We start from the raw sequence: 16,135 nt of genomic DNA, 5'->3' as shown, positions 1-16,135 counted from the left end.
ATGGAACTGTGAGGTGCTTTGGCTCTTTTTCAGGGTACAAGTTAAACTTGGGAATGCTGTCAATAAATCCCCCAGGGAGGGGAGTTAATCTAGGGGTGCTACCTTTTAATTTGGCTGGTTCCAGCTTTAGGTATCTGGGGGTCCAAGTGACCTTGAATTGGGCCCGACTCCATAAAATTAGTTGGTAGGTAGGACCAAGGCCGACCTGGAAAGGTGGCATAATCTTCCCGTCTTTGACGGGTAGGGCTCAGTCAATCAAGATGAACATTTTGCCAAGATTTTTGTTTTTGTTCCAGTGTTTGCTGGCCATTCTTCCTAAATTTGTTTTGTGGAAGTTGAAAGGTTTTTCATGTCCTTTATATGGGGAGCAAGACCGTAAGGAATCGTAGGGGAGCCCTTCAAAGGGATAGACAATCAGGGGGCTTGGCGTTGCTAAACCTACTATTTTACGACTGGGCGGCTAATGTAGAGGTGTTGGGTTGGTGTAGTGATCGGGCAGCCATGTGCAGCGGGTCTGGTCTGAGGGCATTAGCAACGTCCTCACTCCCATTCTCACCAGCAAAGTATTCGGCAAATCCAGTGGCTGTCCCCACTTTGAAGTTATGGAGACAATTCCGACAGCATTTTACATTGGGGTCAGTGTTGAAGTTGGCTCCCATTTGTGCGAACCATTTGTTTGGGCCTACGAGATTGGATGCCACTGTTGGAGAAGAAGAGGGGCTGGATGGAGTGGGTGACTTGTGTCTTGGAGGTGCGCTTTGCCAGTTTGGAGGAATTGATTGTACAGTTCGTTCGGGCTCTTGCATCCTGATTTATTCAGATGTTTACTAATTTGCAACTTTGCAAAGTGGATTTTCCCGACATTCCCTCTCTAATGGAGAGGGTTCTTTCACTCGCAGGGTGAACTGGTATTTATGGACGATTTATGTCAGAGGATTCAGTGGCGGTGGAGGGGGTTAAGGCCAATTGGGAGGAGGTGTTAGGGCCCATATTAGATGACGAGGTGTGAAGTAAGGGTGGCTCCACGACCTCATGCATGAGGCTGTGTTTAATCCAACTCAAAGTCGTTTATAGGGCTCACCTGACTAAGTCCAGAAGGAGTTGCGGGGTGGACGACAAGTGCGAAAGGTGCTCAAGGAGTCTGACCAACCATGTGCACATGTTCTGGTCTTTTCACAAGCTTGTGAGTTTCTGGGTCTCCTTCTTTAACACCATGTTGATTCTGAAGATTGAGCTGGATCCCTGTCATTTAGTGGCCCTATTTGGGGTGTCAGACTCGCCGGAGCTGCAGACAGGCACGGTGGCCATGTCTTATTGATTGCTGGAGATGAGTACTGCTGGGGTGAAGGTCCACTTCTCCTCCAAGTGCCTCAGTGTGCCTGGGAGACCTGATGAAGTTCCTATATCTTGAGAAAGTCAAGTACACAGTGAGGGGAGCAATTGAAGGGCTTTACCGAAGGTGGAAGCCGTTTATTGTTTACTTTAAGGGGCTGGTCACCGTTAGTTGGGGGGGGTGGGGGGTTCGGTTGTGGGAGGGGGTAGGCTATGTTTTGCGGGTTTTATGTTTGTTCCTGTGTTTTATTCTGTTTTGCATTGTATAAAATGAAAAATCTGAATGAAAATAAATATTTTTTAAAAACTCACTCTTGGAGCAAGGTATCCTTTCCTCACAGTCTTACAAGAGTAAAATAAAATATTGTGGTTTCTGTCCACTGTTGGGGTCTGGGGCGTCATTCTCCGACCCCCCGCCGGGTTGGAGAATCGCCGGGGGCTGCCGTGAATCCCGCCCCCGCCGGTTGCCGAAGTCTCCGGCACCGGATATTCGGCGGGGGCGGGAATCGGGCCGCGCCGGTTGGCGGGCCCCCCCGCTGGATTCTCCGGCCCGCATGGGCCGAAGTCCTGCCGATAAATTGCCTGTCCCGCCGGCGTGGATTAAACCACCTTTTGAACGGCGGGACAAGGCGGCGTGGCGGGCTCCGGGGTCCTGGGGGGGGCGCGGGGCGATCTGACCCCGGGGGGTGCCCCCACAGTGGCCTGGCCCGCGATCGGGGCCCACCGATCCGCGGGCAGGCCTGTGCCGTGGCGGCACTCTTTTCCTTCCGCCTCCGCCACGGTCTCCACCATGGCGGAGGCGGAAGAGACTCCCTCCACTGCGCATGTGTGGGAAACTGTCAGCGGCCGCTGACGCTCCCGCGCATGCGCCGCCCTGACATGTCATTTCCGCGCCAGCTGGCGGGGCAACAAAGGCCGTTTCCGCCAGCTGGCGGGGCGGAAATTCCTCCGCCGTCGGCCTGGCCCCTCAATGTTGGGGCTCGGCCCCCAAAGATGCGGAGCATTCCGCACCTTTGGGGCGGCGCGATGCCCGTCTGATTGGAGCCGTTTTGGGCGCCAGTCGGCGGACATCGCGCCGTTTCGGGAGAATTTCGCCCCTGGTCTGGGATCGTAATATTATATATTCGGAGAACTATGTTGTCACACTTCAGCTTTTTAGTGGCATTACTATTGGATTACAGAATTGATAGACAAACTACTAAAAGCTAGCATGAACATTGGAATGGAAAGCGAACATTGACAAAACCACAGTAATGCATATCTCAAAATCACCAAGAAATATTCAAATATTAATATATTCATAGAAGGAAGAGAACAAGGACAGGTTCACAAATTCAAGTATTTAGGAAGCAAGCTATCTGCAGATGGAAGATGCACCAAAGAAATAAGAACAAGAACAGCAATGGGAAAGGTCATATTTCGTAAGAAGAGACTGTTGCTAATTGGAAAGCTGAATAACTCAAGAAGCAACATGTAAAAAGCTTGATTTGGAGTGTTGTTTTATATGGATGTGAGACTTGGACCTTACGGAAAGAGATCAGACCAAGTTGCTAAATAGCTTTGAACTGTGGGTTTGGAGGAGAATAGAAAAGATCAGTTGGATAGAAAAAGTAACAAATGATGAAGTACTGGGGAGAGTGAACAAACAAGAAAATTTGCTGAATGCAATTAGGAACAGAGAGAGTCTGAGTTGGGCTCATCTTAAGAGGAAACAAACTTGAAAGAAATGTTATGGAGCAAAGATTTCAAGGAAAAAGCGGAAGAGGAAGGAAGAGAATATCAATGCTGGATGACTTGAAAACTGACGTAAGTTATTGGTAAATGAAACGACTGGCACAGGGTAGAGAGATATGGAAAGATATAATAATAATCTTTATTGTCACAAGTAGGCTTATATTTACACTGCAATGAAGTTTCTGTGAAAATCCCCTAGTCACCACACTCCGGCGCCTGTTCAGGTACACAGAGGGAGAATTCAGAATATCCAATTCACCTAACAGCACGTCTTTCTGGACTTGTGGGAAGAAACAGGAGCGCCTTGGGAAAACACATGCAGACACAGGGAGAACGTGCAGACTCCACTCAGACAGTGACCCAAGCTGGGAATCGACCCTGGGACCCTGGAGCTGTGAAGTAACAGTGCTACCCACTGTGCTACCGTGCCGCCCATACGGATAGGAGTCCACACACATACACAATGTTAACTTTGTTTCCCTCTCCTCAGACGGTTCCTGGTCTGCTGAGTATTTCCAGCACTTCTTTTGGTTTTATTGCAAGAACATTTATACCCATTATTAACAGGTTATTTTGGCTAGATTTTCCATTTGGAATAGGGAAATACGGGTGCCGACCCTACATTGTGTTGGAAATAGTCTCCCGACATGATTTTTGAAGAATGGAAAATTAATGGCCACAGGGTGCACTTGCTGTCCAATTAAGACTGGCCGGTGGGCTCTGACACTGGAAGGCCAATAGGAGGCCATCTAGCAGTGAAAGGGCTGCAGCCTGCTGCTGCAGATATGAGAAAGAGGAATATATTGCACTGCATTTCTTCCCACAACACAGCAAGAAAATTCTGCCCTTTGTATTCATGCAGTTTGTAGCTTTTTTAATCCAACTGCACCTCCAAGTTTCTGATGTCAAAGTGAAGCACATTTACTTGAATTTTGTGATTGTTCATATCTGTTAGCTTGGCTCAGTTAGCACTTATTTAAGGCAGAAAGTCATGGCTATAAGCTCCATTCCAGGACTTGAACACAATCCAGGCTAATATATTAGATGAATACTAAAGAACAGCGGCATTTCTGTAGAGGTGACCTTTCGGATAAGATTCTGGCCTCGTGGACCTCCAATTTTCTTCTCCTATAACTTGTTTTCAGCTTCCTTGGCCACAAATTCTGGAATTCCCTCCCTAATTCTCTGCAACTTTGTATCCTCCTTTAAGACTCTCACTAAAACCTCCCTTTTTGATCAACCTGTCCTAATGTCTCATTATGTCAAACTTTAATTGCTTGTGTTCCCGTGAACACCTTATTTTACTATTTTAATCGTGCTAAGAACTTCAAGTTGTTAATACTATGTTAAATCAAGATGTGGAGATGCCAGCGTTGGACTGGGGTGAGCACAGTAAGAAGTCTTACATCACCAGGTTAAAGTTCAACAGGTTTGTTTCGATGTCACCAGCTTTCGGAGCGCTGCTCCTTCCTCAGGTGAATGAAGAGGTATGTTCCAGAAACATATATATATATATAGACAGATTCAAAGATGCCAGACAATGCTTGGAATGCGAGCATTAGCAGGTGATTAAATCTTTACAGATCCAGAGATGGGGTAACCCCAGCTTAAAGAGGTGTGAATTGTGTCAAGCCAGGACAGTTGGTAGGATTTTGCAGGCCAGATGGTGGGGGATGAATGTAATGCGACATGAATCCCAGGTCCCGGTTGAGGCTGCACTCATGTGTGCGGAACTTGGCTACAAGCTTCTGCTTGGCGATTCTGCGTTGTTGCGCGGCCTGAAGGCCGCCTTGGAGAATGCTTACCCGGAGATCAGAGGCTGAATGCCCTTGACTGCTGAAGTGTTCCCCGACTGGAAGGGAACATTCCTGCCTGGTGATTGTCGCGCGATGTCCGTTCATTCGTTGTCGCAGCGTCTGCATGGTCTCGCCAATGTACCACGCTTCAGGACACCCTTTCCTGCAGCGTATGAGGTAGACAACATTGGCCGAGTCGCACGAGTATGTACCGCGTACCTGGTGGGTGGTGTTCTCACGTGTAATGATGGTATCCATGTCGATGATCTGGCACGTCTTGCAGAGATTGCCATGGCAGGGTTGTGTGCTGTCGTGGTCACTGCTCTGAAGGCTGGGTAGTTTGCTGCAAACAATGGTTTGTTTGAGGTTGCGCGGTTGTTTGAAGGCAAGTAGTGGGGGTGTGGGGATGACCTTGGCAAGTTGCATTCTTGGACACACTCGTCTCCATCAAGGACGGTCACATCAGCACTTCGCTTTACCGCAAACCCACGGATAACCTCACAATGCTCCACTTCTCCAGCTTCCACCCTAAACACATTAAAGAAGCCATCCCCTATGGACAAGCTCGCCGTATACACAGGATCTGCTCAGACGAGGAGGAGCGTAACAGACATCTACAGACGTTGAAAGATGCCCTCGTACGAACGGGATATGGCGCTCGACTCATCGATCGACAGTTCCAACGCGCCACAGCAAAAAACCGCACCGACCTCCTCAGAAGACAAACATGGGACACAACCGACAGAATACCCTTCGTCGTCCAGTACTTTCCCAGAGCGGAGAAACTACGACATCTTCTTCACAGCCTTCAACACGTCATCGATCAAGATGAACATCTTGCCAAGGTCATCCCCACACCCCCACTACTTGCCTTCAAACAACCGCGCAACCTCAAACAAACCATTGTTTGCAGCAAACTACCCAGCCTTCAGAACAGTGACCACGACAGCACACAACCCTGCCATGGCAATCTCTGCAAGACGTGCCAGATCATCGACATGGATACCACCATTACACGTGAGAACACCACCCACCAGGTACGCGGTACATACTCGTGCGACTCGGCCAATGTTGTCTACCTCATACGCTGCAGGAAAGGGTGTCCCGAAGCGTGGTACATTGGCGAGACCATGCAGACGCTACGACAACCACCAGGCAGGAATGTTCCCTTCCAGTCGGGGAACACTTCAGCAGTCAAGGGCATTCAGCCTCTGATCTCCGGGTAAGCGTTTTCCAAGGCGGCCCTCAGGCCACGCAACAACGCAGAATCGCCAAGCAGAAGCTTATAGCCAAGTTCCGCACACATGAGTGCGGCCTCAACCGGGACCTGGGATTCATGTCGCATTACATTCATCCCCCACCATCTGGCCTGCAAAATCCTACCAACTGTCCTGGCTTGACACAATTCACACCTCTTTAAGATGGGGTTACCCCATCTCTGGATCTGTAAAGATTTAATCACCTGCTAATGCTCGCATTCCAAGCATTGTCTGGCATCTTTGAATCTGTCTATATATATGTTTCTGGAACATACCTCTTCATTCACCCGAGGAAGGAGCAGCGCTCCGAAAGCTAGTGACATCGAAACAAACCTGTTGGACTTTAACCTGGTGTTGTAAGACTTCTTACTATGTTTTCGGGCGGGGGCGGGGTTCACGCCACGTCGGCCGTTGGCAGCCCCCCCCCCCCCCCCCCCCAGCAATTCTCCGGACTCCAATGGGCTGAGTGGCTGTCCATTTATGGCCAGTCCCGCCGGCGTGGATTAGACATGGTCCCACACTGGCGGGTCCTGGCAGGTAAGTTGGCTGGGGCGGGCCTCGGAGGGGGGGGGGGGGTGGGGAGACACCCGTCCCTGGTGGCCTGGCCCGCGATCTGGGCCCACCTATCTGCGGGCGGGCCTGTGCCGTGGGGGGGGGCACTCCTTCCCCGCTGACCCCTGTAGGGCTCCGCCATGGCCGGCGCGGAGAAGGGAGCCCCCACACATGTGCCAGAACACGCCGCCGGTTCAGCGCATGCGCGGACTCACACAATCCCATCGGCGCTGGCTGGCGCTGCGCCAACCACTCCTGTGTCCACCTACCTAGCCCCCGGAAGTGCGGTTCACGCGGAGTGGAGACCTAGTCCACGGAAAGGAGAATCCCGCCCCTCATCTTCCTGAACTGACAAACATAAGGGGCGGGATTCTCCCGCCTCCCAGCCATGTGTTTCCCGATGGCAGGAGGCAACCCGCCATTCGCTGGTGGCGGGGTTCTCTGATCCCCCCAGCTGTCAATGGGAATTCCTATTGAAGCCACCCCACACTGCCGAGAAACGGGGGCGGGGGGGGGGGGGGGCATGGGGCAGTCAAAGGAGCAGATCAGGTAGTCAATATTGGAAAAATTCATCACTAAACAAAGGAAACAAATGATAGAATAGTATCATTTATTGTGAGGGGAATTGAATACAAAAGTAGGGCGGTTATGCTTCAGTTATACAGAGCACTAGTGAGACCACTTCTGGAGTACTGAGTACAGAATTGGTCACCTTATTTAAGGAAGGATGTAAATATGTTAGAAGGTTTACCAGACAATACATTGAATAGGCAGGTTATCATATGTGGAAAGGTTGAACAAGCTGGAGTTTAGAAGAGTAAGAGGCAAATAGACCAAAACCTTTAAGATCCTGAGGGGTCTTGACAGGATGGATGTTTCCTCTTGTGGGAGAATTGAGAACGAGGGGGGTCACTGTTTAAAAATAAGAGGTTGCCCATTTAAAACTCAAATATGAATCAATCAAACCACAACTAATTGCATCAAAGTACAGTAGGTAGTAGGAGTGAAAATCAGTGCTGTTCCCACCAACTGAAATGGTGGATTTTCATGCCATAAGGTCCCCATCCCACCTCATTAATTATGCAACTCTATTATGCATTCCCTCCCACCCCCCCCACACTGCAGTCAGTTGGCGTCCAAAATGCCTACAAAGCCCCAGCAGCAGGGTTAGGTCTCATGATACTTTTCATCTACACAATCACGGCTGGTGGCAAATATAGTGGTCGTGAGCTCTCACTGCCAGATCAGCTTGGACCCTCCCTGTGTTAGAATGGAAACCACCCCCTTTCTTACCCTCCCTTATAAGCCTCTCACTCCTCCCCCTGTATCCCTTGTACCCATTGCTATTGTGGTGCACATCCATCAGTTAACCCATGTACATTATGAAGTGGAGCAGCTGATGCCCCGTATCTACCTCAGGCCACCCCAACCCCCGGAACCTTGGCAACCCCCCCCCCCCCCTTAGTCAAGCCACCCCGACTGCAGCTCCAAGGCCGCATTCCTGCACCATCCTTCGCTAAGCCAGCCCTCAACCTGCAGCCTGAAAATTTGCCTGAGAACCATTTCCTCCCTTCGCCAAGTAAGCCCTTGCCCTGCAGCCATTGACAAGACACCCTGCCTTATCGCTGGTCTGGTAACTAGAGACTTGCCTGGGGGCCCCTTTGAAACAGATGTGGTGCTGCCACGAAGCCTGGCACTGACTACCAAGAGCACTGTCCAAACAAGGTAGGCAAATGAACCTCGAGGTGAGGAGCAAAGTACAGGTCACCAGGTGCACGTCGCTTATGTACAGTTGTGAAACACGTCGGTGATTGTACTCTGATGCAGCCTCATGATCCAGTGTGTGATGATTCCAGCGAGCAGGGCTTATAATGAGATGGAAATAATGTTCCCAACATGCAACAGTAGGAAAGGCAACGTGTCATTGATGGCAGGGGTGGACGATCACAAAATGGTTTTACAACAAAGCAAAATCGATTTTTGCGATCTCGCGAGATTTTCCACTTCCACCCGCCATGAGTCCCACCGCAAACAGGAGCGGAAAATCCCAATGTGTTGGAGTGAAATATTTTATTTACATTTTCCCTATGTTCCCCGAGAACAGATGATTTCTGGAAAAACTGAGTTTTTCTTTGGCTGACTATGTTGGGTCTATGCTCTCCAGAGTTTAAGCAATTACAAGGTGATTTCATTGAAATAAGATTCTGAAAGGGCTTGAGAGGGTACACACTGAGAAGCTGTTCCCCCTGGCTGGAGAATCTAGAACACAGTGGCACAGTCTCAGGATAAGGCGCCGACCATTTGTTATGTAATGGGTTAAGAGACATTGCAATTAGTTGTCTCATTTATGTTAAGTATCCATTAATTGACACTGATATGTAAAGGGGCTTCAGGTGGCCTCTGTCAGGTGATGTATAGTGAGAGTTTTGTGCAAAGGCTGTTGGAAGGAAATAAATATCTGTTTGTGAAAAAGGAACAGAACTTTAGACTCTTCATATCACAGCAACTAAAACGTCTAACACCACTTACGTCTAAAGTGAAGATAGATAGATTTTTGGGCACTCATGGGATAAGGAGTGCGGGTGAGAAAATGGAGTTGAGGCAGAAGATCAATCACGATCATATTAATCAATGGAGCAGGCTTGAGGAACTGTATGGTCTATTCCTGCTCCTAATTTTTATTTTCTTAAAATCCATGAAAAAGGCCCAACGGCATGCCCTTGCTAAGTTCAACCCATGGTACAATTCACCTTAAGGAACCTAGACTAGGAATCCTGTGGCGAGTAACTCACCTCCTGACTCCTCAAAGTCTGTCCACCATCTACAAGGCTCAAGTCAGGATAATAAAATGCTCTCCACTGGACTGGATTAGTGTAGCTCCAACAATGCTCAAAGAGCTTGACACCATCCAGGACAAAGCAGCCCGCTTGATTGGCTCCCCATCCAGAAACATTCTCTCTCTCTCCATCACCACCGCACAGTGGCAGTGGTGTGTACCATCTACAAGGTTCACTGCAGGAACTCACCAAAGCAATTTAGACAGCACCTTCCAAACCCATGACCACTACCACCTAGAAGGACATGGGTAGCAGATACGAGGGAACACCACCACCTGGAGGTTTCCCTCCAAGTCACACACCATCCTGACTTGGAAAAATATAGTGTTCCTTCACTGTCACTGGGTCAAATTCCTGGAATTCCCTCCCTGGCAACATTATGGTGTACATACACGACATGGATTGCAGCAGCTCAAGAAGCAACTCCACGCCATCTTCTCAAGCGCAATTAGGGATGGGCAATAAATGCTGACCTAGTGAGCAATGCCCACATCCCATGAATGATTTTTTTTTAAAACATGGTGAAGGTGAATATAAAAAAGCTAAATACAAACTAAACATGCTTAACAACCAGAATGGAAACAAAAGATGTGAGAAGGCACAGCATTTTCTCTTGAGAGCAAATAAAATTTGCAACTTTTCAGTGCAATTCAAATGTTTTGAACTAAAAAACCTTCATACAACTGAAACTGTATCATAGAATTCTACAGTGTAGAAAGGGGCCATTCGGCCAATCAAATCTGCATCGACCCTGTGAAAGAGCACCCTACCCAGGCCCAAACCCCACCCTATCCCCATAACCTCACCATGGCTGTGGGAGGAATCCATGCAGTCAGGGGAGAAAGTGCAAACTCCACACAGTCACACAAGGCCGAAATTGAACCCGGATTCTGGGCGCTATGAGGCAGCAGCAGTGCTACCCAATGTACCACCCTATATAGCTGTAATATTTGGGTAATACTGACATTCCTGAGATACTACGTTTAATTTCCTTGTATGAAGTAACAGAATCCCAAACCTACTTTCTAACAAGTAACCAAAAGTTTGAAAAAAATTCAAACCGATTTGCTGCCACTCAACAATAGCAAGTGCCAGTTGTAACCATAAGAGCATAATCCTTGATTTCTCGAGGAATTAAGGGCTATGGAGAGAGAGCGGGTAAATGGAGTTGAAATCAGTCATGATTGAATGGTGGAGTGGACTCGATGGGCCGAATGGCCTTACTTCCACTCCTATGTCTTATGGTCTTGAGTTAATATCTGGATCTCGCCCTCACTGGGTTAGATCCAGATATACATATTCAAATGAGCTATTAGGCTCATTTAAATATGTCGGCCCCCGGGACCGCGAACGAACGCTGTTTAGCACTAGTCCACACAAACGTGCCATGAGACACCTGGATGGTGGGGGACAGGGCAAGGTGGCACCCTGGCTCTCCCTCTGGCACCCGGGCATCTTGGCAGTGCCAGGCTAGGCTTCTTGGCACTGTAAAGGTGCTCGGATGGCACTGTCAGGAATTATGGGTGGTAGTGCCAGGGGGGCCAGGCCCATGAAAGGGGATATGAAGGGCGGGTGTGAAGGCTGAGGGTGAAGGTCGGAGACGAAACGGGGAGCCCTCATCAATCCATAGTGGGGCGTCCTCACTTGGGGGGGGGGGGGGAGGGGATGTGGGGTAATGCCCATGTGTGCGGGGGTGACATTGCCTGTGGGTGGGGCAGGGTATGGGGGACCCTCAAGCTCATTTAGAGATCGGGGCACCCTTTCAAAATGGCAGCTCAGTCTCAGAGGAGCTGGTCTCACCAGTGAGTCCAGCTCCCAATTACTGAAAAAAAGTCTATCGATGCGATCTACTGGTCACACTGCGCCAAGAAAGCAGCACACCAAAGCACAACATGGCCAGTAAATGCCGGGAAATGCCACTCCCAAGATCTACCCAGCTCACCAGGCCTTGCGGAATCAAACACAATCTTGCGAGACATCACGATGTGAAGCCCGCCTAATGTGGGCGGGATAATCTTTTGGCAAATCTACATATTAGAGCAAGAACATTAGTCTCACTCTAATATGCAGTTCTCAGAGGTAACCGAGGCGTTGGGATCTACCCCCTCGCCTTGGAGATCTCAGGCAAGTGCCATTCAGTCCTGCTCCCAAATGGGACCAGATGCAACAGCACTCGTGTGGTGTCCCTGGAGATCGAAGGCCTCCAGGTGCTTTCCCTCTGGGCAGGGTGGAACTCTGGCACTGCTGGTGCCAACCTGGCACCCTGGCACTGTCAGCCTGGCACTCTGGCAATGCCACCTTGGTGCCATCCTGGCACCGGCAAGATGCCCAGTTGACACTGTCAGCAGGCAGGGGCACTGCCAGGGTGCCAGGCTGACAGTGTCTAGGTGCCAGGCTGGCATTTTGTATGCGGAGGTGATGGGGCCCAGGGGTGCCTTGAGCACGTGAGGTGGGGTGAGGGCTGAGGACCCCCTCTAAAGGTGAGTTGGGACTTTGGAGGAGGTTGGGGTTCGGGGGTTCTCGTCGGGGGGTAGAGTGTTCGGGACGCCATTTAAAAATGGTGTCCTGAGCTCTGCCTGCATTGAGGCGTTTCAGTGGGTTCCTCAGTACAGGTAACAGGACTAAGTGCAGTCTTGGCCGTGCGTTCCCCACTGAGGTCCCATATCTGACCAAGACACAATGTGAATTTTCGTTTCCCTTCAGTCCGGATGAAATGATCAATCGAACACCATGTTACTTCAACAAACGTACGTTTATTCACGGCCGGGACTTGAGCACTGTACATCAAAGAGTCTACAGTTGCAAGCCGAAATTAATACAGCAGACAGTTATTTATATATAATTAAATGACAATGTTTCCTTCCTAAGGACAGCCCCCTTACAGGAGGCCTGAGAATTACAGCATTCTGTGGCTCTCAGCTAAAATATAGTTATCTGTAGAATTAGAAACGATTCCCAAGGCCGTGTTTTGTTACTGCAAACTGTCTAGCGTAAATGCATAAGCGATAACAAAATGCCTTGAAATTCCATTAGACTAAAAACTCTGTTTGACATTTCATTTTCCCATCAAGCTCTATTCTAGCTTCAGACTAAAAACTCTGTTTGACATTCTATAGCTTGAGCCATATTCTCATTATGAGATAGTGTTGTGCTCTCAGCACATGTGGTTAAACGCACTTGCTATAAGGCATAGTTCCCATTTGGTCCGATCGGACCTATGTGTGGGTTAGACCAGGGAGAAACGACCCAATGCCCTAAAAAATGATGTGTAGGTAAATATTGGTGTGGATGTCACATTTTTCTACCAAATCACACTCATAGTGTCTTTCTCTATTTTACCAACCTCTCTTTTTGCCCTGTGAAAAAAACTCTCCAACTCATTCAGCTGGATTCTTTTCCAACTCCAGCTCCCTTCGATTCGGTCCAGAATATTTATTCCCAATCCCCCCTTCCCCAATATGAAAGCCACCCCCGTGGTGTGGAAACGGTGGAGTTTTACGACAGAAGAAATAGCGTAAAATGGCCACCAATCCTCCATTTGGCTGGGGGCTAGTATCAAGGCAGCGTAGATTACCCGGATCTAGCTGCTGATATGGCCCGCAGAATTGGCAGGTGCGTGGCCGCACATGCGCTAGGCGGTGGCCTGCAGCAGCCGTGCCGTGCAACATGGTGCTGGCAACTCGCGGATCCGACCTGCAAAATAGTGCCCCCCCTTTGGCTGGCTCGCGCATCCCAGACCACCCCCCAAAAGTGCCCCAGCCCCTGGCAATGACCCCCTGCCCGCGGATCGGCCGTCCCCCGACAGTGGCGGCGCTGGACTGAGTCCGCAGTCGTCATGCCGTGTTCCTGACGGATGAGACCACGTGCGACTGACGGCATTGGGAACCCGGCCGGTCGGAGGCGGAGCATCAGGGGGTGGGCCTAATCCAATGTCCTGAGACCATCGATACGGCATGCGCTGTACTCTGCGGGAACACTGCTTTGGAGGGAACATCACGAAAGCGGCGCTGCCCCCGATTCGGTCGTGAACGGGGATTCTCCGGCCAATCACCGAACACAATTTCGGCGTCGGCAGCCGGAGAATCCCGCCTGTGAATTTTTTTGATTCGACACATTCTGTTTTGTTATCCCTGTCCAATTCTTAGCAAACTCCCTTCCACCTTTGGGAGCCTTTACCAAGAGAGCACATTTGTGGTGCAGACTGTGCATGTGCATACCACCCACTACATTTTTTTTTCCATTGTGAAAGGGCACGGTGCCAACAAAATTTCATGGCTATTCTGTAGTTAAGTGGAATTTACTGATCTTATAATCCTGCGTAGGACTACTTGTGTTTTAGACTCTCAGTAAAATTGCAAGGTGAAGTTCAGAAAATAGTTTAAAAATAATTGAATAATAGTTATATTATTGTTTTTATAACTTTTAGACTGTATATTCTGTTGCGTATTTTATTGTTGCAATATATATATTCTAACAAATATTCATGCTAAATAAAAATTGTGCTGCAAGTGGCTTATTCGCCAAACAGAATCTAGCTATACGGTTTCCATTTAACTATTTTGTCTGGTTTCTGGGTGACATAGCCCATCCCAGCCCTGAATACTGCTCCAGGCAATCAGTTGGATTCTGTGTTTAGTCTTTGATCAACGCTCAACTATCAGATTAGCATATGCACACACTCATCCTGCACTTTATCCTCTTAATAAACTTTCAAACTCTCCCACCGCTGTTCGACAGAGCAATCAGCCACTGCCTGAACCAATCCCCCACTCATTCCACCTCTGAATGCCAAGTATGTGTGCATGCTGTGTAATTGCTCTTTGACTATTCCTGCAGGAGCGATTCCTACCCGTTTGATGCAGTCCGTTTTTGACAGCCGTTCTAGGATCAGCTTTGCCCATAGTGTATTGGGAATTTCCTGCAAAGCAAAAGAGAATTGCAAAGAGATGAGAGGGTGAATATTCAGAGCGAAGTTCAAAAGGAATTCCAAAGCCCCTACATGATTAGGCTGAAGGAGGAAAGTGAAGAGAATCGGCAGGCACTTTTTTTTTGACAGTTACTGGGTCCCATGGGGGAGTTGGCTCGAGACCCATGGTCCAGCGCAGTGGGAGTGTGGAATCACTGCCTGCTTGTGGTGGATCATGCTGCTTGCTGCTGCAGCCAGTGTCTGCCTCATCCCTTTGAAGTGTCACACTGACAGAGGTTATGAAAGTTACAAACTCATTTTGTGTTGTCCTGCTATACCAAGCAATGTTTTAAAGTTGCTTTGGGGTTTTTAGAAAATGTGGAAGAAAGAAAATTAGTAAGAATGTCGAAAGTGGTTAAGATTCGTGTCTACATCCTGAGCGAAGTATGGTAACTTTCACAGCACAGGATGCACAAAGAATATCTGCAAGATATAATTTATATACAGTGAATTAATAAACTCAGCAGGGTGGTGGTCAGCCCTGTAAGTGGAATATACAATTATATTCTCAGGCCTTCATTGTGTATCCTATTTGTTCAGCACATTAGCTAAATAAAGGTAAAATTTGAATGATAAGCATTAGAACTGAAATAGTTTTAATTGCAAAATATAGTGATGCGCAGATTGCTTTCTGGATCATTATTTTGAATATCCCTCTCCCATACCTCCGGCGCTGTTATTTGTTCTCAATTATAATACAACATCCATGAAATTTAAATATTTCATGGATCATATGAAAGATAAAAATTATACTGCTGCTTGGGTGAGAACGATTTGCCCAATTGGCTAAATATTTTCTCAATTTAAAAAGTGAAATAATTTTGTTTCCTAACTCTTTTGACTGCATTACTGGAACTGTACTAATAGTGTATTTATAATCTTAAAATTATTGAAATTATTGCTTAGGAATTATTGCTTTATTTTCACCACATGCAACACAGACCATGGAAAGAAGCTGGTTAACGATTTTTTAAATTTCAGAGAACCAGTAAAATACTAATTTTATCTTTTAGAATGCTTGTTTTCAACTGAGTAACAGTTTATTCGCCCCACTGAAAATGGATGATTTGTCTTCTATGCAGTGTAAAAATAATAATAATCTTTATGGTGTCACACTTAAATGAAGTTACTGTGAAAATAACCTAGTCGCCACACCCCGGCACCTTTTTGGGTACACTGAGGGATAGGGAGAATTCAGAATGCCCAATTCACCTAACAGCACACCCTTCAGGACTTGTGGGAGGAAACCGGAGCACCGGACACGGGGAAACTGTGCAGACTCCGCACAGACAATGATCCAAGCCGGGAATTGAACCTAGGTTCCCTGACGCTGTGAAGCAACAGTGCTAACCACTGTGCTACCTAATGGCACTTTTAGTATAATCAGTGGCACTAACCACTGCATCCTTTTAACTTATGAAGATGTGCAAAAATGTATAATCACAGAGAGGCTAAACATGTCTAGGAAAAATGCAAAGCTTATTCCTGGTAGATCGATGCCCATTGTCACTTCGACAAACATATGGACAGATAAGCATGCATGCAAAGGACAACATCGAGGACCACCTTTACAAAAGTAGTATACCATACATACAGTTAATATTACGAGATTTTCATTGAACAAATTAAAAATGTACTATACTACAGTATCTTGAATCA

At 48.0% G+C, this 16,135-nt stretch overlaps 1 protein-coding gene across 3 annotated transcripts in view; it reads right to left on the bottom strand.

Moving 5' to 3' along the window:
- ak8 (adenylate kinase 8) overlaps positions 1 to 16,135 on the bottom strand; it is a 257,899-nt gene that overhangs the window by 200,735 nt on the left and 41,029 nt on the right. For all 3 annotated transcript variants that reach the window (XM_072488580.1, XM_072488581.1, XM_072488579.1), the window contains exon 5: positions 14,360 to 14,428. In XM_072488580.1, coding sequence (XP_072344681.1) covers positions 14,360 to 14,428 — 69 coding nt within the window. The remainder of the gene's footprint in view (positions 1 to 14,359; positions 14,429 to 16,135) is intronic.

Source organism: Scyliorhinus torazame, chromosome 22 (genome assembly GCF_047496885.1).
Source record: "Scyliorhinus torazame isolate Kashiwa2021f chromosome 22, sScyTor2.1, whole genome shotgun sequence".
Taxonomy (NCBI): domain Eukaryota; kingdom Metazoa; phylum Chordata; class Chondrichthyes; order Carcharhiniformes; family Scyliorhinidae; genus Scyliorhinus; species Scyliorhinus torazame.
This window is presented reverse-complemented; position numbering and strand designations above follow the sequence as displayed.